This window comes from Pteronotus mesoamericanus, unplaced genomic scaffold (assembly GCF_021234165.1).
Source record: "Pteronotus mesoamericanus isolate MK-2021 breed Mesoamerican mustached bat unplaced genomic scaffold, CSHL_Meso_final contig_100, whole genome shotgun sequence".
NCBI classification, from domain to species: domain Eukaryota; kingdom Metazoa; phylum Chordata; class Mammalia; order Chiroptera; family Mormoopidae; genus Pteronotus; species Pteronotus mesoamericanus.
The window spans coordinates 18,779,811-18,803,505 of record NW_026554999.1 but is presented as its reverse complement, the minus strand read 5'-3'; the positions used below and the strand labels follow the sequence as shown (position 1 = coordinate 18,803,505).

General features: G+C 56.4%; 1 protein-coding gene across 1 annotated transcript; it reads left to right on the top strand.

Moving 5' to 3' along the window:
- The first annotated feature begins 528 nt into the window (after positions 1–528).
- SEMA7A (semaphorin 7A (JohnMiltonHagen blood group)) lies at positions 529–23,565 on the top strand. The gene is made up of 14 exons (XM_054565153.1): positions 529–741; positions 14,415–14,566; positions 15,079–15,120; positions 15,472–15,564; positions 15,778–15,862; positions 16,009–16,119; positions 16,754–16,893; positions 17,486–17,670; positions 18,568–18,676; positions 18,763–18,961; positions 21,473–21,600; positions 21,803–21,957; positions 22,176–22,237; positions 22,560–23,565. The coding sequence occupies exons 1-14, from the start codon at positions 570–572 to the stop codon at positions 22,919–22,921; spliced, it is 1,995 nt and encodes a 664-aa protein (XP_054421128.1). The 5' UTR covers positions 529–569; the 3' UTR covers positions 22,922–23,565.
- The last annotated feature ends 130 nt before the right edge of the window (positions 23,566–23,695 follow it).

Below are 23,695 nucleotides of genomic sequence, written 5' to 3'. Positions count from 1 at the left end.
CTTCTCTCAGCAGAGCAATGGTGGGGCGCCGAGTGCTCCCCGCGGTTCATCAGTCACCCACCCTAGGAGGAAGCATCCTGCTCCTGCTTAGCCTAGAGGGAGCCCTGTCCACTCAGGCCGGCCTACCCTCTGCGGACCGCAGCCTTCAAGGTCCAAACCACTGGGCTGGACAGTAGCGAGGTTGCCCGGCTATACACGTAGACGTGTCTGTGCTCAGAGGGGTCTTCCGACTTCTAGGCCAACCCTTTCACCGGCTGGAGGGAGTGGATCCGAGGCCCTGGGAGGCGACCGGCACTATCGCGGATCAGAGGAGGCCACAAGTCTGTCCGCCGGGGGTTCTCCCGTGGAAGTGCCCGGGAGCGCGTGACGAAGGCTGGCCTGGTGGTGGGCACCGCGCCCCCCTCGGGGAGCCCGGAGGCGGAGGCGACCGAGGCTGCGAGGGGCGGGGGAGGGGCGGGGTGGGGTCATGCGTTTGACTCCGCCTCTTCGCGCTGGTATCAGTCTGTGCTCGGCTGCTGGCTCAGTCTCGGCTGCTGTGCTCGCCGCCCTGGTCGCTCCGGGACGGCGAGATGACACCGCCTCCGCCCGGATGCACCGCCCTCGGCGTCCTGCCCGCCCGCGTCCCCGGCCGGCCGCCTGGGCCCGGGCTCCCGCTGCGGCTGCTACTGCTGCTGCTCTGGGCGGCCGCCGACACCCACAGCCACCCGAGGACCGGACCCCGCATCTCTGCTGTCTGGACAGGTGGGTGGCGCCGCGCAACGGGCAGAGCGCGAGTCCGCGGGGTGGGTGCGGAGTGGGTGGCACCGGCGCGGGTGCGTGAGCGAGGCTCTGCGGGTCCCGGGCTGTCCTCGCGGGGAGCGTGCGGATCTGGGTGAGTGTGAGTGTGAGTGTGAGTGTGAGCGCGTGCTGACTGACACACTGGAGTGGCTGGACCGCTGCGGGGAGCTGGGGGCGGGGGTGGAGGGCTGAAGCCCCGGCTAAGTCACTGCAAGTGCGCCCACAGCTGGGAGCCGCAGCGCCGGGGGGGCACAGGGTAAGGGAGCGGGGCCCCTCTCTCCACTCTGAGGCGCTCTCCGTTCTCCGGCTCTGGGCCACCGGTCAAGACCCTTTCTCCGGCTGGGACCTCCTCCCACGTCCCCTTTCCTGAGCTGCGGGCTCCGCGGTCGCACCGGGCGGGCTGGGCCAGAGGGGTGGGGGGCGTGGACCCCTTGCTGCCGCCACTGCGCTCTGGCTGTGGGAACAAAGACCCTACTGCCTACCCCCGCCCCGTCCCAGCCCAGAGCACAGCCGGTAAAGGGTGGGCACCTTGTAGTGAGCTGGGACGTGGTACAGTGCGGAGGCTTTGGGCACCTGGGCGCTACCTCTGCAATGCCGGCACCTGCACCTGCCGCTCCCCCCTCCCCCCCACGTCCGCACGTGGTACTTGTCCCCAGAATAGGTGCCAGCACAGGGGGCACTGCCTGTTGGGTGGAGCACAGCTGCTGGAACCCCCCAGGCTGCGGATCTGGGGCGGGGGGTGCAGCTTTTAGGCAGCGGTGAATCTGTGAGCCTGGAGGACCAGAGAGTCTCCCTCCGGGGTGACTTAGTTTAAAACCCCTATACAATGGGTCAGAGAGCCAGCTAGGTGGGGTTCGAGGCTTTGTGCCCTGAGGGACTGAGCTTACCTCCCCTGCATTGCACACAAATGCTTCCTGCCCCCAGGACATGTGGGTTTTGTCCCCAAATTAGACGGAGCTGCCCTCCCCCGTGGTGGTGGTGGACTCAGGGTGGAGGCCGGGATGGGGGGAACCTGCGGGTCTGGCCCTGATGGGGCCCTTTGATGCCTGCGGCGGTTTGCAGGGACTGCCAGAGCCTGAGCATTATCTGGGGCAGGTATTCTTAGCGGGCGGGAGAAGGCGGGGGCTCATGCAAAACCAGTGCCCCAAACTGCAGCTGCAGCAGAGAGATTGTGACTAGCCCAAGGTCACTGGGTGATGTGTGAGCTCACAGTGCAGACGGGGCCTCTGATCTGGCATAGAACCTGTGCTAGCACTGGGTTACGGAAAGGAAAAGGATTTGGGCAACTTCTTGGCCATGAAGGAGGGACTTTGGGGGCAGCTCTGTCATTCAGTGTGAGATATTCCAGGTGGGAATGCAGCAGGTCAACTGGACCTCTGGCCATCTACTCATGGTGGACACCTCCATCCTAGGCTTCCTCTAGGATTCTGCCTTTCTAGAATTGTTGCTTTGTGTCAGACCCCTTGGCTGCCCTGGACAGCCCAGCATTTGGGCCCTCTGAAGGGGACAAAAGGACCGTGTATTAGTGTTCTAGAATCTCCCCCTGTACCAAATCCCTTGCATTTGGCTCTGCTTTCCCCCACCCCCCAAGTCTTCCCAAGACCTCTCCCCCACATATTTAATGCACATTCCTGTATTAGCACTTACTCGGTACCTCTCCAACACTTAGCCTCTCCACCCTAAGGCTATTTGAAGCTGTTTTCAGTTCTTTTGCCCACTTTTCAAATTTTCCAGCCCAGCTCCACCTTTCTTTCTCCTGCACACAGTTCACTACAATAGCCTCACTGGCTGCGTCCTCTGCTTGGCAATACACTAATGACCTCTCCTGGGGTCTGCCCACCCCTCACCTCCTTGTCCAAGGGCAGTCTGTGGTCTTTTTCATCAGTGCCAGGCACCCCACTTGCCAGATAGACCCTGCCATCCTCCTGTCCCCCAGGACCACCAGCTGGTGATGGTATGCCTAGCTGACAGTTGCCTTCTATTTCCTCTGGGGTGACATGTGAACAGGAATGGGCTTGGGTAGGGCAAACCCAGGAGTGGGGTGAGAGGAGAACCCTCCTGGCCTTGCGGTGGTATAGGCCTGCTTCCTATCTACCAATGGATTGGGGGGTTGGGAGCAGGCTTGAAGAACAACCAAATCAAGGATAATGGTGGTTCTGGAGCCACTTCTCTCTGAGACATAGTTTGGGGTTTTAGTTTTAAGCCAAGACAGGTATGGGGACTGGAATAGGTATGGGGGGTTTTTGTCATTTATTTTCTACTTCTTGGACCCCTTCACCTTAGGGAAAGATTAGGTCAGGGAGTTCTGTGAGGGCCGCAGCCTGCACTTGTCCATGGAAGTTGAGACCTCCTGTATATATATATGACTTACCAACTCCTCCAGGAAGCCCCTCCCTGATTGGGAAGACTAGGTTAGGTACCTCCTCTTTTTTAATTAAAAAAAAAAAATAACCCCTGTGTGGCTCCCACAGCCAGACACACACACACACACACACACACACACACACACGTATATATCATCTTTACATACATATATGCACACACATACAATATATATGTAAAAGTGTATATACACACACACATTTAATACTTACTTATTTTTAATTTTATTTTATTGAGAGACCTCCAGCATATTGAGTCCTGGCTCAGCAGCTCTGGGCAGAGAGAGAGGTGCCGGCACTAACCTGTTCGGTGCCCTTGAGCTCCACACCCTCAGAGCTTGCCAGAGCAGAAAGGGCTCTGGAGGTTGTCTCCTGAGGGCTGTCAATGACACATGGGCCAGTCAAAGATATGACTGTGCCTGACCCCCCTGCAAGAAGGGGCTGAAGAAGAGTGTGTTGCAGTTGAGGGCAGGAGAGTGGCGTGCCTGAGAAAGCTGTGTACCCCTTTCCCATTCCATCCCCAGTTGGAGGAGATGGAGAAGCTCAGAAGGTCCTGACCCCCAAGGTCAGAGATGAGCCAGCCTGCTGCCAAGGAGAAACAGAGCCCAGTCTGCCGTCTCCACCTGCCCAGCTGGTTCTGCTTCTCCCTAGTCCAATTAAACAACAGGATGTTATTGTTAACGTGGAGGCTGCTGGGGGAGCGATCATGGGGCTAGTCCTCAGGGCAGGGGTGGTTGTTGCCTCCTCCAGGGTATGAGGTCACAGCTGGGACTCCCCAAGTATCAGCATTTCCCGTGGAAATCCTTGCCCCCTTGAGGACTTAAGATGTGTTTTCTTCAACCTTCAGGGTAAATCCCCTGCAGAACAGGGAGAGGGCAGTTCCCAGGAGGAGAAGGGCTGAGTCCTAGGCCGGGAGAGGTGAGAGAGATGCTCAGTGATGCCCCTCAGAGCGTCCTGTCAAGCTGGGACCCCTCTGGCACTCTTGCCTCTCTGGGATGGGCAGAGGGTGTGGTGGCCCATTCAAATCTTGGCTGTGAGGAGAAATTGAAACCTGAAAAATCAGGGTAAATCCTTGAGTTTCACATTCTTTTCTTTTTCTCTCATGAGCCAAAGAATGGAGGAAGTATCTTACTGGTGTGTGGCCTGACGGGTAGACATAGTATTTCAGCATTTTTGATGTTCTACATTTGCTGGGGCCAGCCTGTGTTGGTCTCAGGGCTGTGCTTGAGGATCCAGGGATAAGAAACTAGACAAGTTTGCAGACTTCTCAGTGTAGATAGGAAAACAGGCAGGTCAACTTGCAGTTACAATGAAATGTGGCAGAGGGCAGCTGGGCGTGTTGAGGAGGTACCTAACCCAGTCTTACCAATCAGGGAGGGCTTCCTGGAGGACTTGGTAAGCCAGGATGGCAGGAGGAGCAGGAGTCAGCCAGGGGAGGGGAGAGACAGGAGGAAGCACCTGTTTTGACAGGATTTCAGACCTCAAAACTTGCAAGTAGGACCAGGGAGAGGAGAAGGCAGTGAGGGGGAGCCTTTGAGTCAGCCTTGACTTCAGGGCTCCAGGAAGGTTTCTTGCAGGAGGGAAGTCTGAGCTCAGCTGCCTCACCTCCCGCAGCCAGTCCAGTAGTGGGGAGGAAGGACCATGGCTGTCAGGGAAGCCAGTGTCATAGCTTCCTGATGGGAAATGGGGGCTGGGTCCCGGAAGACCAGGATTTTCCCCCTGACTCCTAACTGTGGGGATTCTCCGTTTGAGGCCTGTCCCTCAGCAGAGACTTTTCATGGAAGGGAGGGAGCTTCCCCAGTGCCAGTGAGGCCCTGCTTGTGGGGAGGGGGACAGATGCCCTTCCTCTGACCAGCTGCCCCTTCAGGAACCTTCATCTCCTTAGCTGGGCAGAACACACCCTGGCTGGGAGAAGCAGGGAGAGCCGGGCACCCTTTTATGAGGAGGGCCAGAGCCCCTAATGTGCAGGTGGGAAGTAGAGGCTCAACCCAGGGAAGGGAGTGGCCCTCATGTTGACAGCTATGGCCCCCGCTGACGTCCTGTCTTCCTCCCCCAGCTTCATGTCACTATTTCAGCCACTGTAGGGCTGTCTAGATGTGTCACAGGAGACTGACCACATTTCCCCTGCTTTGGTTGGCAGTTCTGGGTCTGGAGACTTCCCCTTTTCTTGATTTCCTTTTTTGGCAAAGCTTGGCTATCCCAGAAGCCTTCTGTCTCTCAGTGTGGGGGAGGAAGGGGTCCTCTTAGAGCATGGAGGGCTGTGGCCCCTTATTGGCCCCACAAAATAGGCATTACCCTTCCCTTGCCAGCCCAGGCCATGAAGGGCCAGGAGATCCATCCCCACCCAGCCCCTGTGGTATGAGGGCAGAGATGATCATCCCCCTCCAGTCAGCCTCCAAGCCTTTTATTTCCCCAGCCTTGACCCGGGCCCTGCTGTATATCCAGGACTGTGTCCTGGCCTCTGTGAGGCCCCTCCGTCCTTCCACAGCACTGCGCTGAGAGTTCCTCCTAAGACACACAGAGACAGAGCTGCCGCTTTCCCCAGCCCTGCATGGTAGCCCAGCCCTGCTCACCCCTTATCTTCCACACTTCTTCCCTCCCCACTCCTCAGCTGGCCACATTTTCTGGCCTCAGGCCCATTGCCCTGCTGGTCTTGCCTCACTCTACTCCATTCATCCTCCTCCTCCTCCTCTCTGCCAATGCTATCTCACTTCCTCCAAGGAGCCGTCTTAGGTAGATTCAACCCGCACAACCTGATGGGACAGAGTTTAGGACATCAGGAAAAAAAAGGTATCAGATCAGCTGAGCCAACCATAAATTCCACAGATGGGGAAACGGGGGTCAGTAATGACCGGGAATTGCCCAAGGTCATCCAGTGAGACAGGCATAGCTGGGACAAGGACTGTGTCTTCTCCTGGAGCCTACTCCCAGCCTCAGCTCTTGGCCTCCCTCCACTTGTCTGCCTGCCTTCATGCTCTGGCCCCATGGCTTGGGGTACCTTTTATCCCTTTATTCCTTGGCTGGCTCAGACCCTTCCTGGCCTGGCACTGTCTGCTCCCAGGAGCCCCACAGGCCCTGACCCTCCTCCCTTTAGAACCTTAGATTTGGGCCAGCTCAGTGCACCTCTTCTGGCTTTTTCCTCAGCAACTGGGCCTCGGGGGTCTCGGGGCAGGTTGACCTGTGTTATGACTTGGGCTAACCTGGGTTTACTTTCCTGGCAGCCTGGGATTAGGCTGATCCTGAGTGCCTCCTGCAGCCCCCGCTTCCAGTCAGGGGCTCCGGCTCTGTGCCAGCACCCCCGGGGCAGACTTCATTATGGAGGGAAGCTAGCCCCTGCCTTCCTGCCTAGGTCTGGGTTCATGCCTTTTGGGAAAGAGTGGGGGTGAAGCCTGGGGTTTGCTCTTGGGAAGCACTCAGGTGCTAAGAGAGCGCGGCCTGCAGCCAGTGACGGGGGAGGGCACCTGGAGAGGTCCGGAAGGACCAGTAGATACAGCCAAGGACTGTGATGGCAAGTGAGAGCAGGAAACGTCAGTGTGGAGTGGTACAACTAGGGAAGACTTCCTGGGCGAGGGGGAAGAGCCAAGCTGGGGCCAGGGACTGGGGTGTTCGGTGGGGCAGAATGCGGCACAGAGAGCTGCTCTGCTCATGTTTTTTGTCTTCTGGGCCTGAGTGAGAAAGGAAGGTCAACATGATGAGCTCAGCTGTTAGCAGACTGGGAACCTATTCTAAGATGTCTCCTGCCCCTGGCCTGGTCCTCCCTACTATCTCATCTATCCCCACTTGCCCAGCCATAACCTTGGCTTGGTCTAGGGATGGCAGGGATTTGCCAGGATTATGCAGTGAGATGGGTATAGCTGGGATCAGGGCCGTGTCTTCTGCCAGAACCTGCCATGGCCCCAGCTCTTGGCCTCCCTTCACTTGTCTGCCTTAATGTATCAGGACGACACGAATCACCTGAGCTACCTGGCCAGGGCTCTGTCTGACTTAGTATTTCACTTAGCATAATACTCTCTGGGTCCATCCATGTTGTGGCAAATGGTAAGATTTCATTCCTTTTTATTGCTGAGTAATACTCCATTGTATGTACCGTGGGTTTATTAATGGTCCATTGAGGGGCACTTAGGTGGCCTCCCTATCTTGGCTATTGTAAATAATGCTGCAATGAACATAGAAGTGCATATGTCTTTTTGAATTAGTGATTTGGGTTTCTCTGGATAAATACCCAGAAATGGAATCACTGGGTTATAAGGTAGTTCTATTTTTAATTTTTTGAAAAACCTCCATACTGTTTTCCATAGTGGATACAACAAATTGCATTCCCACCAACAGTGCATGAGGGCTCCCTTTTCTCCACACCCAGAGGCAAGTGTTTTTGACCAGTGCTGGGTTGTGCGAACCTTGCTGGGTGTGTGTTAAAGAAGGGTTTGCGAGTATACCTTGCCCTTCGCTGTGGTCTGCCCAAGAACAGAACACCGAGTGTGTTCTATTTCTGGGCGGAGGTCCCAGAAGACTTATCTTCCCAGTTAGTCATGCTGGTCAGCACTCAGTACTGTGCTGCACCCCCCAGATCCACCCACACGCCCCGCAGCAGCCTGTATACCACGCTTACCTGAACACACTCTCCTTAGGGCATTGTGGATAGAGGTCAGGGTTTCATTAGCTAAGAGGCCTCTGATCAGGCTGTACCCTCTCTGGGCCTTAGTCTCCTCATTTGTTTGGGAAGGGATGACCTGAAAGCTTTCAAAGGCCCATCTGTGGAGCACAGAGTTATAAGCATAGGTTCCAGGGTCAGCCTGCCTGAGCGTCAACCTTCTCTCTACCACTTAATAGCTGTGTGATACTGGGCAAGTTACTCAGCTTCTCTGTGTCTCACTGCCCTCATCTGTAAAATGGAGATAATAAGAGAACCCACTTCATAAGAGTTCAGTGATTATTAAATGAATTAATATATCCAAAAAGTCACTTAAAGTGCCCAGCACAGAGTAGGTGCTCTGGACGGTTCGTTAGGTTGTAGGTAGGGGGATCATTGTCACCACCATCATCATCCTCCTTCGGCTTCTCTGGTTTCTGATGTAGTGCAGCAGCCCCGGCCGCCCAGCCCCTGCCAGCTCTCCCTAACTGGCTGCCCTGGCTCTGCTTCCCCTACCTACCCACCGCTGGTCCAGGCTAAGGCTGAGCTGGGGAACCTTCTGTTTCTCAGCAGACACCCTGCCCTGCCTCCCTCCCTCCACTAACCATCTTCTGCCCTCTCTGCGACCCCTGCCCTGGCACTGCACCCAAGGGCAGGCCCTGTGCCTCTCTCCATCATTTCCTTTGAAGGAACCACTGGCTGACCTTGGCTTCACTCTGGGGCTTTTAGAACTTGCTGAGCTGAAGAACAGGTGGAAGGTGGATAGGACATGGTGTTCATCCTGGGCTTCCTGCCTTCCCTGGGCTTGGCACACACTCTCTGCTCCAGCTGGGTCTCAGTGCCAGCCTTTCCTCCCTGCGCCCCTGAATCTGGCTCAGCTCCGCTCCCCCACAGGTTACTTTTCAAATGCCCCTAACCTCCGAGCCTTTTCCCCAGCTGGTTTCCCTCCTAGCCAAGCCTTCTGGTCTTCTGACACGGCAAAGTGGCTCAGAGCTGGCTCGGAAGAGCCTTAGTTTTTCTGTCTGTAAAATGGGGGTGCAGACCCTTGTCTTCCTTCTTTGCAGGGGGGTTGGGGCATTTGGTGGGCTAGTCAGTGGAGGCAGATAAGGGTGTAGCTTCTGCTGCTGCCTCTACCTCCAAAAAGCTGTCTCTCACTTGGCCAGCACTCACAATCACACACTTCCCAAAAATGCCCCATGAACTTAAACCTGATTGTTTAGTGATTTATTCTAAGATCAGTGGGTCTTTATGGGTCATAAAACCTAGACCTTAGCCCAGGCTGGTGTGGCTCAGAAGACTGAGTGTTGGTCCTGTGGACTGAAAGGTTGCTGGTTCGGTTCCCGGTCAGGGCACATTCCTAAGTTGTGGGCCAGGTCCCGAGGTTGGGGGCATGTGAGAGGCAACCGCACACTGATGTTTCTCTCCCTCTATTTCTCCCTCCCTTCCCTTCTGTCTAAAGATAAATAAATAAAATCTTTTTAAAAATAAATAAATAAATAAAATCTTTAAAAAAAAACCAACCAAACAACCCAACAACCTACACCTTAGCAAGTACTCGCCCTTCCGATCCACAGAGGTGGAAACTGAGGCGAGGAAGGCCCAGCCCCGGTCACGGTCACAGCCAACCAGTTGCCGAGCTGCCAAAGGGAGCACAAGGCTTCTTGGAGCCGGGACTGAGCCCACACATGAGATATCGTCTCCTCCCACCCATGGCTGACCTTAGTGGGCAGGAAGATGCACCCCTCTGTTTCCTGGCTGATAAAGAGAGGCAGAGCTCCCACTGCCCGTGAGCTAAGCGCCATATCAAGGGCCTGCCACTTGTCTGGCACATGGCTCTGCCCCTGCTAGGTAGCTCTCTGGAACTCCACCTTACCCAACGTCAAATGTCTCCAGCACAGGAACAACAAGCATAGCCCCCCCGCCCCTTAGCACGAGCCGGTGCCCCCCTGGAAACTGGGCTTCTGGTTGTGAGGAGTGGCTTCTCACACCTTAATCCCTGGCCATATCAGGAGAGACAAAATTGTTGACATTTGTCCCTTTGCCTCCATCCATCCCAGTGCAGAAATTTCCCTCCACTGTGCTGATACAGCACTGCGTTCCACCTTTAGTCACTCCTTGGAGTTTAAGGTTTTGGTTGTTAAAGGTCCCTGGAGATCTTTACCCTACCTGGAAGGTAGGCATGTGGGTGACTCCTGTCAATAATCAGATCAACGCCTTATCACCTATTGGGGAGGGTGGAGAGAAGGAGGTGACACGGGGAAGTGGAGAGAAGGTGATATATAGCTTTTTGCAAATCCAGAGGCTGTCAAGAAAGTCGTGGGCGTGGTCCCAGGGGACTGGAGCTGGGCACTGAGTACCAGAAACCCTGAGCTGTGGCCTGACTCTGTCCCTGCCTTCTTTGCTGTGTCCCTTGGACCAGTGATACATCCTCTCTGGCCTCTATGCAGAGGTGCAGGCTAATTACTGGGCTCCACGTGAGCCTTCCCTCTGCTCTCTGCCAGCTGTGTGGTAGGCAAGGGTGTGAGGTGGGTGAGGGCGGGGTGCAAGTCCTGCCAGATGTGGCTGGTTTCCGGCTGAAGGCTAGCCTGACTCCTGCTGGGTGTCTGGATTCCTGCCAGCCTCCATGCTGACTCTCAAAGGCCTCCTTGAGATAGCACTCCAGGTCTGTTGGGTCAGTGGGTCAAGTTGAAAGGCTGTGTCTGACCAAACCAGACCACAGGGCCTGTCCCCTGTTGCTCCTTTCAGGGACAACACCCACCCTCATTCCAGCTCCCACCTCGCCCTCCATTTGGGCCGCTCTCTTTCACAAACAATGAGGATATGGGGACAGCGCAGACTACATGGTGACAGCATCCAAAGAGTATGAGAGAAGGAATGGCGTTCCACCCACCAGGCCTGCTTTAGGAGAACCCACCCTGCAGAAGTCGAGACTGACCCGGGCCAGTTTGCCACTGGGACAGTGGTGGGAGAGTGGAGATCATGAGAGGAATCAGCTCTGGTTGGTTCCAGCAGGATCAGAGCTCTAGGACAACCCGGCTTGGGGGCTGTGACTGGGGGAGACTGCCTCCTTCATGCAGCCATCTTCCTGACCCTCATCCCAGCTGGGACTGGGCCTGGGCCTGGGCCTGGGCCTGGGCCTGGGCCTTGCCAGTTCTGACTCTGTGAGAAGGGTGGGGACTCAGAGAGACCATGCAGGGCACGGGGCAGCCTGAGTGTGCTCTTCCTTGGTCCAGAAGGAGTAAGGATTGGAATCACAACGGGGGTGGGGGTGGGGTCTTGTAGCCAGCTGCCTCTGGGGCCGTGCCCACCTGTATCCCCCAGCCCCCTCCCTGCCTGAACTGCTGGTTATTCTGGGAGCTTTTAGCTGCCACTTAGTCAGCCACAGATGCAGCAGGCTGGGGAGCGAAGGAAGGTAGACACGGTGCCAGGTGCCAGACTTGCTCCTTTTAGCCATCTGATGGGAAGCAGAGGAGGCTGGGCAGTCAGGGGAGTCAGGAGGTGGGGGGTGCTAGAGGAAAGGAGGCTTTGGGGACACGGACCCTGCTCCTGGGGAGGAGGAGCAGTGCTGGAGACTGATGGGCAGTGTGTTGGTGTATCCTTGGGAGGCCGCAGCACCTCCCCTCCTCCATCACACATGACCTTAGCCCACCTTCCCAATCTTCTCTGCTTAGGTTTCTGTACCACCATACAGTCGGCTTTCCCACCTTTGCTCGGCCTGTTTCCCCTGCCTGAAATTCTTTCTGCCTGTTCCTGACCCGTCTGGCTTTAATGTGCCTCCCCCATCTCTTTGGATCCATAAGGAAGCAAAAAGACATGTTTAGGGATGTGGTGCTTGCTCCCTTGGCTGGGCCTTTTCAGGGGCAGCCCTGTGCCTTGCTCTGCATCAGCAGAGACTTGAAGGCTGACCCCTCCGTGGCCCCATGTTGGTGACATGAGGCCACGGATCCTGGCACAAAGGCTTGATGCTGCCTTCACTTCCAGGCAGCCCTCCTGCCCCTGAAACCCCCAACCCCCACTCCCGTGGACCTGAACAAAGCTTCCTTTCATGTATTCATCGAGCTGCTGCCACTCAGACACTTCCCTGGCACAACTAGGCTCTTTGAGGGTTTGGGGCTGTGTGGGAGCGCGGCTGGGGCTGGGGTAGAGAAGGGACCAAGTCCAGGTCCTGGGGCCGGGCTTGTGCCGTCCCCCACCCCGAAACGTATCACAAGGTACAGAGCTGCGAGGTGGGGAGCCTGGGGGTCAAGGGAGGCAGCGCCCCCGGGCTCCTGTTTGTTCTTCTGCCTCCTCCTCACCCCAGGGGCCGGAGCCAGGATTTGAGGGGCATAGGGCTTAGGCGTGCAGTTGTGCGCAGGGCAGTCCTGGCCCTGGTGCCGCAGTGCCCCTGTGCTGCACCAGCCTCAGCAGCCCTCACTGCCCTCTGTGTTCTCAAATTCTTCATGAGCAGTTCTCGGGGCTGCACCTAGACAGTTTTGCTTGAGCATTGCGGAGGCTTGCTTTGATGTGGCTGACTGATATCACATTTCAGGATGTTTCTTGTCAGACCTTGCTCTCCAGGGCCTGGCCACTGCCTGTCCCATCAGACTAGACTTCCCAGGGCAGAGCTGTGACCCCCAGACAAGGGCTCCATCAGGGCCCCCTCTGGTGCTTCTTTCCAGGGACCAGAGCTGTGCAGTGGCTGTGGCTTTGTTGCTGGTGCAGGCAGAGGTGACTGGAGGAGATAGGGCTGGCATGGCCTGAGGGTCGAGCTCCTCCCCTTTAGCCTCTGGGCTTCAGAGCTTCTGCCCCAGCCCAACCACTCCAGATGCGCAGATTTTTCCTGGCCTTTGGCTGACTGGAGGTGTGGGAGGGGAGCTGGGGCTGCTGACTGTCTGGATCTCAGCAGGGCTGTGGGCTGTAGGTGAAAGGGGAGCAGTGGGAGCTGAGTTAGGAAAGCCTTGTCTCTTTGGGCTGCTGACACCAGCACCCTAATTTTACCCCATCTGGAGAGGAAGGGGAGCCTGGGGGCCTGAGCCTTGGCCAGCAGTGCCCACCAGCACCCAGCACAGAGCTGGGCACTGGGCCCCTGCCCTGCACAGCTGGGACTGACGGGGAGTGAGCCTCGCGGTGCACTCCCCACCCCGAGAAGAGGCTGCTGAGGCTCTTTTTGAAGCTCAGCTCACTACCTCAGCACTTCTCTGTGGCCTGCAGTGCTGACATCTCCGTAAACGCTCCTAAGAACCAATACTTCGTAATGGACTAGCCAGTCTGCTCTACCTCCTAGTGTGACCTTGGGCTGGCGTATCCCCAAGGGGCCCCCAGTTTCCACCTCGGCAGTGAGGCAGGTCACAGCCAAGGTGAAAAGTGTTACCCGTTTCCAGAGTGACTTGGCCATACAGGAATGTATCTTAAGGAACCGAAGTGAAAGTGTGGGTTGCACAGCGTGCCGCTTTCCTTGCCCTGTCGAAGGCAGAATCAGTAGGAATGGCCCCAGTGGCAGCAAGAGAGACTTGGGGCAGACTCCAGAAGTGGCAGTTCTTTTCTGTCTGGGCTGGACTGTGTCCTCCTTGGGTGTGACCGCTAAGCTGGCTGCCCCTGAATTTGCTGCAGCTGAATAAACAGTGGTCGGGCCGAGTTCTTGGGGGAGTTCCCAGGCTGGTTAGAGGTGGGAAGATGTGAGCTGTCCCATTTCTGGAATTTAGTCCTGCGACCAGTACAACCTCAGCAATGTCACCAGAGATGAGATACCTTCTCCCTGGAGGTTGTGGCTGCAGACAGTTTCCTTTTTGGGCAAAATTTCCTGGGTCAGCGCTTCTGTTTAAAGACCCAGGCTGTGCTCTGTGAAGGACTTCCGTCCCAGAGTTGCTGGGGAGAGAGCGTGGAACTTCATCCCTCGGACAAACCGGCACCTCCATGAAACTAGGCCAGAGTGGGCCAGGCCAGACTCTTAGCTGTGGCCAGAAGCTTGGACTCTTGTCTGCTACTTGGACAGGGTCTGCTACTGACCATACAACCTTGTGCTGCAGCCCCTCTGGACCTCCGCTTTTCCATCTGTGAGATGGGAGGGAATGGACATTTAGATTCCTTTCCAGCTCTGATCTAAGCCAACTTACTGAGGGGCTGGGGTGGGCCAGGAGGGAATGAAGAGGGCTTCCTGAAGGAGAGGATAGTGTTCTAAACAAAGTGATTCCTGGGAACCTGGACTGGACTCTAAATGGGGCGCTTAGAGGGCTGCTTGCTCTCTCCAGAGCAGCAGAGAGCCTCACAGAGTATGGCTGGAGGGCCTGGTTCCTCCTGCCTGAGCCCAGCCCCTTGGGAATAGCCGTGTGTGTGTGTGTGTGTGTGTGTGTGTGTGTGTGTGTGTGTGTGTGTGTGTACCCTGTTCTCCCCAGGGGTCCCTAAATCTGTTCCCACCCCGAGTTCACATATTGTAGAGTAGGGGCCATGGCTTTGGGGTGAGGACAGTTGTTTGCTACACCCACCGGTGTACCCCTCACTTCTCCTACCCATAGCTCTGAGCCCTGGCACTGCCCCAGCCCAGACCGAAGCACTCGTTGCCAGGTGGGTGCCAGTGTGCTTGAGAGGGAGGACAGGATCTCTCTGCTCAGGGCCCGGCCTCAAGTTTCTGCCAATTGCCTCCTCCTCAGGCCGTGCAGGGAAGGACCAGGTGGATTTTGGCTCAGCAGAGCCGCACACCGTACTTTTCCACGAGCCAGGCAGCGATTCCGTGTGGGTGGGTGGACGTGGCAAAGTCTATCTCATCAACTTTCCCGAGGGCAAGAACGCCTCTGTGCACACGGTGAGCCTGGAGCCCTCACTGCCCTTCCCTCCCATTTCTCCCCTTATCTCTCTTCTGGCCTTGGTGAGGGGCTTCAGGGAATTTGGGGGAGGGAGCTGGCATCTCTTCCTAAACTGGTCTACCCCCCATTACATCTCATAGATGATCCCTGGGGGAGGCTCCCTGAAGGTAGTCCAAGTGTGCATGGGTGTTGGGCAGTATGGAGACAAGCCCAGAGCTCACCCTTCTGGCCTGGCAGGCTGCGCTGATGGGGGACGCCTGGGCCGGGAAGCTGAGCTCCAGAACCCCATGGCCCTGTCTTCTGAGATCTCTGCGCTGGCCCCTGAGCTCTGGGCTTGCCTCTGGGTATCAGGCTCAGCAGCCTGTGTGATCTTGGTGAATCATTCACCCTCTCAGAGCCCTAGTCGCTCACCTGTACTATCAAAGGAGCTTGTCCGGAGGGTGCATGAAAGCACCTACAGGGCCTCTGACCCCTGGCAGTGTGGACTAATGCTTCCCGCCTTCCCCCCAAGGTGAACATAGGCTACACGAAGGGATCCTGCCTGGACAAGCGGGTGAGTGGAGGAGAGGAAGTGTACAGGGGAGGCTGGGCCCCTTGGAAAATGGATGGGAATCCCTAAGACTCTGAGGGAGGTATGGCCCTGCTTTGGGAGCCCCAGTCTCAGGAGTAAAGAGAACAGCCCTGCCTTAGGATTCCCAGTCTGAGCGGAGACACACTCTTTCTCTGAGGCCCCTGTGTCCTTCCTCTATTCTTGGGGGGTTGGAGTCAGCTGCACCCTCTCTGGACTCTCCTTAAAGGCTGCCTCCATGCTCAGCCTTCTGCTATGTTCTTCCCCAGGACTAAGGGTTCTAGTTTTAGTCCTGCCAGGGCCTCCAACCAACCTCTCTTCTACTCTTCTGGGCAGGACTGTGAGAACTATATAACACTCCTGGAGAGGCAGGGCAAAGGGCTGCTGGCCTGCGGCACCAATGCCCGACGCCCCAGCTGCTGGAGCCTGGTGAGAAGGCCTCTACCCATATACCTGGGCAGCTCACCCTTACCTGGGTGGGCTTCTGTTCCCCAAGGTGGGAAGGAGGTGGAGGACTCAAAGGCTGGTTTCCCCTTGTATAGAATACTTGGGAGGATGGGGGTTCTCACTGGGAAGCTGGTGCCCATGGGAGGCAGTGGTCATTGGATTACATGGCTGTCTGACCCCCTTGATCTCCCCCAGGTGAATGGTACTGTGGAGTTGCTTGGAGAGAGGAGAGGTTATGCTCCCTTCAGCCCGGATGAGAACTCCTTGGTTCTGTTTGATGGTAGGGCTGTGGCTAGAGCGGGAGGGCGCTGAGCGGGCTGCTACCCTAGGCTGGGGCTGGGTCAGCTTGTGTCTGGTGGCCCAGGTCCAGGAGAGGGACTGCCAGGAGCTGTCTGCCCTTACCCATGCCCCTTCCACCATGCCCAGGGGATGAGGTGTACTCTACAATCCGGAAGCAAGAATACAATGGGAAGATCCCTCGGTTCCGTCGCATCCAGGGTGAGATCGAGCTGTACACCAGTGACACAGTCATGCAGAGTGAGTCGAGCTCCGGCTGGGCTGGGGCGGGCAGGGTATGAATGCCCGGGATGGCAGACGGGACCCCTATACCCCCTGGGAGGGCTCCCCAAGGGCTGCTGCGGCCACAGGTCAGTCTGGAAAGTAGGACTTGGGAGGGGCATGAGCAGACAGAGCCGAGAGGCTGGCCTAGCAGGGAGCAGGGGAACAGCAGAGGCAAAGATGCAGAGGCAGGGTCGGCCCAACACACTCTGGTAACAACAAAAGAGAGGAAACCCCAAACTCAGAGGTCCCTGGGAGCCATAGTGTATCTTTCTGCTGAGCTCATGTAGGGGCAGCACCCCTTCCCTCCTCATTAGGGCTCTGCCAATTAGGCAGAGGTGACATAAAGGCCCCAGGGACTTTCTCCAGTCCCCATGCATGAAGTCATGACTTCTAGGCTGATGACATCTTTGTAGGAGGGTAAAACAGGGGTGGGGTGGGGGCTGCAGAATCTCAGGCCCCTTGGGGTATTGGTCCTGATGTTCTGAGTTTTATTCCAGGTCTGATTTGTTCCAGGTTTGTATGTACAGACTGGGAGGTGGTGTGCAGGGTTAGAATGGGTCCCCCGAGTAGACTCTGCAGCCTGACACCAATTTGCATGTGTCCCTGGCAGACCCGCAGTTCATTAAGGCCACCATTGTGCACCAAGACCAGGCCTACGATGACAAAATCTACTACTTCTTCCGTGAGGACAACCCCGACAAGAATCCCGAGGCCCCTCTCAATGTGTCCCGCGTGGCCCAGCTGTGCAGGGTGAGTGGGTGGCTGAGTGAGCAACAGTGTGTCTGTGCATGAATAGGTAAGAGTGTGTGAGTACCTGTGTGCAAATGTGCATGTGTGTTTGTGTGAAGGAGTATATGAAATGTGTGAGTGATTTTTTTGTGTGGGATTGTGAGAGTAAATGTATGTGCCCAAGAGTGTCCATGAATCTGTGAGTGGGTAAAGATGGTTGGGCTCATGTGCATGTGTGACAATGTGCAAGTGTGTGTAGTTATCTGAGAGTGTGTATGAGTGTGTGCGTGAGGATAGAAGTATGTTTGCATGTGTGTGTTTCACCAGTGTGAAGGTTTTGGGATATGCAAGTGTGTCACCTGTGTGTGTGTGTGCATGTGTGAGTGGGCAAATGTGTGTCTGAGTCCATCTGCTCTGTGGGGAAGGACCCAGCACCGTCATCCTGCAGGTCCTTGCTGCTGGACCTGAGTCATGGGGCACCTCTGCCTGGTCCCTTGGCAGGTCCCCACCCCTTCAGAGCCTACCTTCCTCCTCTGAAGCCTAGCTGCTGGCATTCTTGGCAACAGGTGCCCAGTGGGTGCTGAAGGGCCTCCTTTCCCCTCCCCGCTTTCAGGGGGACCAGGGCGGTGAGAGTTCATTGTCAGTCTCTAAATGGAACACCTTCCTGAAAGCCATGCTGGTGTGCAGTGACCCCTCCACCAACAAGAATTTCAACAGGCTGCAGGACGTCTTCCTACTCCCCGACCCTAATGGCAAGTGGAGGGACACTAGGGTCTATGGCGTTTTTTCCAATCCCTGGTAAGTGACCCTTGTCCTGGGCCTGGGCCTGGGCCTGGCATTAGTTAGGTATCCAGTAAGGATTGGAGGGCTTGGGCCCAGCTGAGGACTAATGTGGCATAAGCAGGGACTCCTGACTCAAGGGGCAGGGCTGTTGCTGGGCCTGGAGTGGGGACACAGTCAGTGCTCAGGGAGACATTTGTGCTGGTGTGTTTCTGGGTCTGTACCCACTGGTGTGCATGTACGTACTGTTTGTGTGTTCATGGCAGTGCCTGTGTGTCCCCCAGCTGTGGGCTCCGAGTGGGTGCTGGGCCAGGGAAAAGCCTGTTGAGTCCTCTTGGAGTGCTGGGTGCTATCACACCTGTCCAGGCACTGCCTGCTTCTGGTAATTCACACCTCTTAATCACTCCCATTGATTGAAAACAAGGCAGACAAAAGTGTCGGGTGTGTGGGGAGGAGGGGCAGGGTAGGGAAGCTCAGACATGCCTCAGGCTCTGTGGCTCCCACCTTGGGTGGACCCAGCTGGGCTAGGCTACGGGAGGGAGTGGGGTCTGGCCTCCTTGGGAATTAGTATCCTGCAGCTGTGCTCAGAGAGGAGGGAGATTTGCCCAGCAGGGATGCACATGGGGCTGGCGTCTGAACGCTGCGATACCATGACAGGTTGTGGTTTTAGACTGTAACAGAAAGAAATTACTTCTTTCTTGTAACTTCCTTTCTTCCCTCCTGCTTTCAATGGTGCTTGACAACTCTTAGGCACGGGGTCTGGCCCCCGGGATAGGCTCCATCTTCACTGGAGCTCGCAGGCTGGGCAGCTTGCTTAGAAGGCTATGGTTGTGCCCCGTATGGTACTGGGCTGGCCTGGGTGAGTGAAGGTGGAGGGGTACTGAGCTCTCACTGAGGTGGTCTCTGTGTCCTCAGGAACTACTCGGCTGTCTGTGTGTATTCCCTTGGTGACATTGACAGGGTCTTCCGCACTTCCTCACTCAAGGGCTACCACACAGGCCTTCCCACCCCTCGTCCTGGCAAGGTAAGCAGTGAGTAATGTCTGCTGTGGCCCACGCCCCACCCCACCTTACAGCCACCCACTGACTGGGGCCTGCTCTTCTTGCCCAGTGCCTCCCAGACCGGAAGCCGATACCCACAGAGACCTTCCAGGTGGCTGACAGTCACCCCGAGGTGGCGCAGAGGGTGGAGCCCATGGGACCTCTGAAGACGCCACTGTTTCACTCTAAGTACCATTACCAGAAAGTAGTTGTCCACCGCATGAACACCAGCCATGGGAAGACCTTCCACGTGCTTTACCTAACTACAGGTGAGGGACTAACCCGTGACCTCCCAGTCTGCCTTGTGAAGATGGATATGAAAGGTATAAATAATGATGTAGTTAACATATGGTTGGCTCTTTATACCTGGAAGGAAGAATTGAGTGACTAAGAGCTGTTGGGATTTAATATGCGTGGCTGTGGAAGAATTGAGCAGGGGGGCTTCCTAGAGGAGGTGGGGGAAGAGGGAAGAGGGAAAGGCATCCTAGGGTGGGAGAAGAGCAGGTGCCAGGATTCAGGGGCAGAAATGTGGCAAGGCTAATAAGCAAAGCCAGGTGCAACTTTGCTCCGGATGTCTCTGACTCATGAAGATGGGAGGAAGAAATGTGGAAAGCCAGGAGGAAGGATCTGGTCACTGGGTATTCTGTGGGTCTCTGCTAGGCAGAATGAGGAATTTGGACCCTCTCCTTGTCTTTGGGATTATGCAGGTGAGAGGGAGCATTGAATGTGGGATGCAAAGAATTTAGTCAGACATGAGGAAGTACTTACAGATGGCAGAGCCTTTGCCATCTTGCAGAGGACTGCAGGGGCACCTCCTCTTCCCTGGCGGAGAAGGGTCTTGCTGACCCCAGAAGCTGGGTAGTATGCCCTGGGAGATATCCCTGCATTCCAGGAAGCCACTAGCCATGGAAGAGCCAGCCCCGAGCTGGGTTTATGGCAGCTTCCTGGTCCCAGCTGTGGGCAAAGGGGACTCCCGGGAGTGGACGTGGAGATCAGTGTAGGCAGGCCACAGATTTTCCCTGAGACCAGGCGGCCAGTGGTGCCATCAGAAAGGGCAGTGTCTCACCTGGGTGCTAGTATCTTTGGGACCACACAGTTCAGGCCTCAGGCACCTACTCCTCCTCCCATGTGACTTCCTGCTGTTGCTTCACCTTGGGGTTTTCTCAGAGCCACAGTGGCCTTATCGGTTCCCTTGGAGCAAGGCCTCATTTCTGGGTCCTAAGATTGCACCTCTTTACTCTCTATTTGTCTTGGCTCTACCATGGGTCCTCGTCCTTGCCCTGCTCCAGCTGTGGCTGGCCTAGTTGTTGTGGTCAGCCAGAGGATGGCGGAGCATTGGGGTGCAGGAGAGGAGAGGTCACACAATGGGGGACTGGGAGCAGGAGCCAGGGCAGAAGGGTGGGGCCTGGGCCAACGGAACTGTGGGCTCCCTTCCTATAGACTTGGGAGGTGAGCACACTTGAGTGATGAGGGCACTTGTCTTGGTTCCCCAGAGGGCCATCGGAGACACGCCATTTAGGAGCCTGCAGCACAAAGAATTGGGGCCAGATAAGAAATCGAGCTTTCTGAGCCTTCTGCAGAGAATGAGAAGCTCTCACAGGTGGGAGGAGATATGGGGGGCTATCATTGGGCTGCTGTGGAAGGAAGTGAAGGACAGTAGCTGGGCTGGGAGCTTGTCAGGCCAAAGACGCATTGTGCCACATTCCCGAGCCTACGAGAGGGAGCCCAGAACTAAAGGAGATGTCTTAGGCAGGCGACCATCTCATCTTCTGACTGGTTTTTAGGGGCAAGTGATGCAAGTGGGGAATTGGGAGGGCGAAAAAGGGAGGTAGGCTATGCTAGAAACTAAGACAGCTGTGATATGGGATTAGGAGGACCTAGGGGTCAGGATGCCCATTAGACCCTGACAGGTGTGAAAGGATAGAACACCGCCCTCGGAAGCGGGCAGCCTCGTATGTGACCTTGGCAATCCCTACGTAGAATCTAAGATTCTTTTCAAGTTTAAGATTTTATAAAAATTCAAAAATCCCCTTAGACTAAATGCTATGTTGAGTCCTGGATTGGGTCCTGGAACAGACAAAGGACACTTAGTGGAAAAAAACCATGCAATCCTAGTAAAGTCTGTCGTTGAGTTAATAGTACTGTACTGCTCCATTGTGATGCATGTGCCAGTTATATAAGATGGTAACATTAGGGGAAATGGTGAGTGGTACATGGGAACTTTTTGTGCTATCTTTGCATTTTTTTCTGTAAACCTGAAATGATTCCAAAGTAAGTGTATTTAAAGAAAACATCTTGAAGCATCCGGGAGGCAGGGGAGTTATGGAAGAAGCTGAGGGGTGGGGTTCTGACACCACTGGATTGCAGTCACCAGTCGTGTGACCATGAAAAAATTGCTCAGCCTTTCTGAGCCGCATCGCCTTATCTGGGAAATGGGGAAGATAATACGCTTGGCCCAGGGATGTGGAGGAACGAGGGAATGCCAGTGCCTGCGGGTTCAGCACGTGACCGGGTATCAGGACTGCTCGTTCTGTCCTTCCAGCTTCCTCTGAGCCTCACAGAGCTCTGGGGCAGCCTTGGGAACTTCCTGGGCTGCCCTTTAATTCCCATATCCCTCACACTCTCCTCGCCTCACCTCACCTAGTCCTGTGACCCTTGCTTGAGCCATGACTTCCCAGCCCTCCCCACCCATGTCTTTCCTGGTTGATCCTGCCTAGAGGGAGGCTGCCTGTCTTCAAGGTGGGATGCCTGCCTGCTGACCCTCTGCCCACCACCCACAGACAGGGGCACCATCCACAAAGTGGTGGAGTCAGGGGAGCGGGAGCACAGTCTAGTTTTCAACACTGTGGAGATCCAGCCCTTCCGCCGTGAAGCCACCATCCAGGACATGTCACTGGACCCTGAGCGGGTGAGCCTCCCCATGCCCAGCCCTGCCCTGTGAGACTACCCAGTGACAGACAGCTGAGGACAGAGCTCCTTTGCATGTAATTCACATGCCCTTTTCAGAGCTGCTGGGCCCCGGGGCCCTCCAGGCAGCTGGCCATGGCCTGGGGGTGTAGAACTCAGTGTTGGGGCTGGGGGCCCTGGCCTGACCTGTTCTCTCCTTCCAGCGGAAACTGTATGTGAGCTCCCAGTGGGAGGTGAGCCAGGTGCCCCTGGACCTATGCGACATCTATGGTGGGGGCTGCCATGGCTGCCTTATGGCCCGAGACCCATACTGTGGCTGGGACCAGGGTCACTGTGTCTCCATCTACAGCTCCCAAAGGTATGTTGGCTGGGATCCCTTGTCCCTGGGAGAGGGTAGAAACTGGAGTGGACGTGGTGTGGATGGGCTGCAGGAGGCGTCAGTGCTGGGTGCTGGGCGGTCCTGGCCAGACCCACCTCTTGGTGGACACTGTGACGGATACTGGTTGAGGGGTGAGGACTGGGAAGGGCCAGATCTGTGGTCTCCTGTCTACTTAGCCTCTCTCCTCCCACCTCCAGGTCAGTGCTGCAGTCTACTAATCTAACGGAGCCACACAAAGAGTGCCCCAACCCAAAGCCAGGTACCTGATCTGGCCCTGCCCAGGGCCCCAGTCCAATGAGGGTGATACGGCCATGCCCTGGCGGCCCTGTCTGAGGGAAACATGGTCCTGGGGGCTCCTGATAGTCCTGCGGAGGGAGCCTCCTTGGTGTGGGGGTAGTTGTAAGAGCAGTGGGGTGAGGGACGCAGAGGAGAATGAGACTGGGTGCTCATTTCCTCATGTTCATTTAGAAACCTTGGCCTTGGAGGCCTGGCGCCGGGGGGGGGGGGGGGGGAGCGGTGCAGGACGTGGCCTGCCCTGGGAGCCCTCGGCCTCTCCTCACAGCTGCCTGCCTCTCCCCCAGATGAGGCCCCACTGCAGAAGGTCTCCTTAGCCCGGAACTGTCGCTACTACCTGAGCTGCCCCATGGAGTCCCGCCATGCCACCTACTGGTGGCGCCACGGGGAGAAGGTGGAGCAGAGGTGTGAGCCCAGCCACCAGAGCCCCAACTGCGTCCTGTTCATCGAGAACCTCACTGACGGCCACTATGGCCACTACTACTGCGAGGCCCAGGAGGACTCCTACCTCCGCAAGGCCCAGCACTGGCAACTGCTGTCTGAGGACGAGGCCAAGGCTGAGCACCTGCTGGGCCGCGCTCATGTCCTTCTGGCCTCTCTTTGGCTGGGGGTCCTGCCAACACTTGCTCTTGGCCTCCTGGTTCATTAGGACCTCCTGGGACTGGGCATGTTGTAGGCTTCTGCAGCCCCAGGGCCCTAGAAAAGTCTCACACCCAGAGCCACTCAACTAGGAATTCCTTGCTCACCACAGTTCAGCAGGGGACACCAGGCCTGGAGACGGCCAGCCCCAGGCAGCTGGGCCTGGGTCGGGAGGGACAGTGGGGGCTGGAGAATGAAGGCACCAGCTATGAAGCTGGAACATCAGCGACCCTAGACTTTATCTTCTGGAGACTTCAAAAACGCCTTCTTGAACTTGAGTAAATGCAGTGATGCTCCTGGCCCAGGACCCCGTGGCTAGAGAAGCATTGGGAAAGGGGAGCTGGGATCCCCCTTCTGGACCTTCGCGCTGAGACCTGAGTCCTTCTGGACTCTCTGTACTCAAACCACCCCCTCATTCTCCCTCCTGCCACTGCAGGGAGTGGCTGGTGTTCCTGCAGGCCCAGGGCTGCCCTCTGTGGCCCCCTCCCCCGCCCTGGGTCCCACTAAGGCAGCCCCCTTGCATGTTTGTTGAAGGATGTTTGCTTTCCGGACAGGAGGACGGAAAAAGCTCTATTTTTATGTTAGGCTTATTTCATGTATAGCTACTTCCGACTGCATCTGTATGAAAATACCAAAACTACATAGTTCGGGTAGGGTGGGAAAGGGAGGGGCTGGGAAGGGATGGGTCGTGGGGAGTCCCAGTCTGAGGCTCTCGGGCATGGGATAAGAGTCCAGGGACATGGTGGCATGGGTTCAAGGAGACGGCATGAGCTGGCTCTGCCCT

What these genes read in the sequence shown, in the direction of transcription:
- SEMA7A (XM_054565153.1), top strand. Translation starts at nt 570, where the DNA reads ATGACACCGCCTCCGCCCGGATGCACCGCCCTCGGCGTCCTGCCCGCC. An exon ending in GATCCTGCCTGGACAAGCGG is followed by an intron (nt 15,121 to 15,471) that starts GTGAGTGGAGGA and finishes TCTTCTGGGCAG; the next exon opens with GACTGTGAGAACTATATAAC. An exon ending in GTGCCCCAACCCAAAGCCAG is followed by an intron (nt 22,238 to 22,559) that starts GTACCTGATCTG and finishes CCTCTCCCCCAG; the next exon opens with ATGAGGCCCCACTGCAGAAG.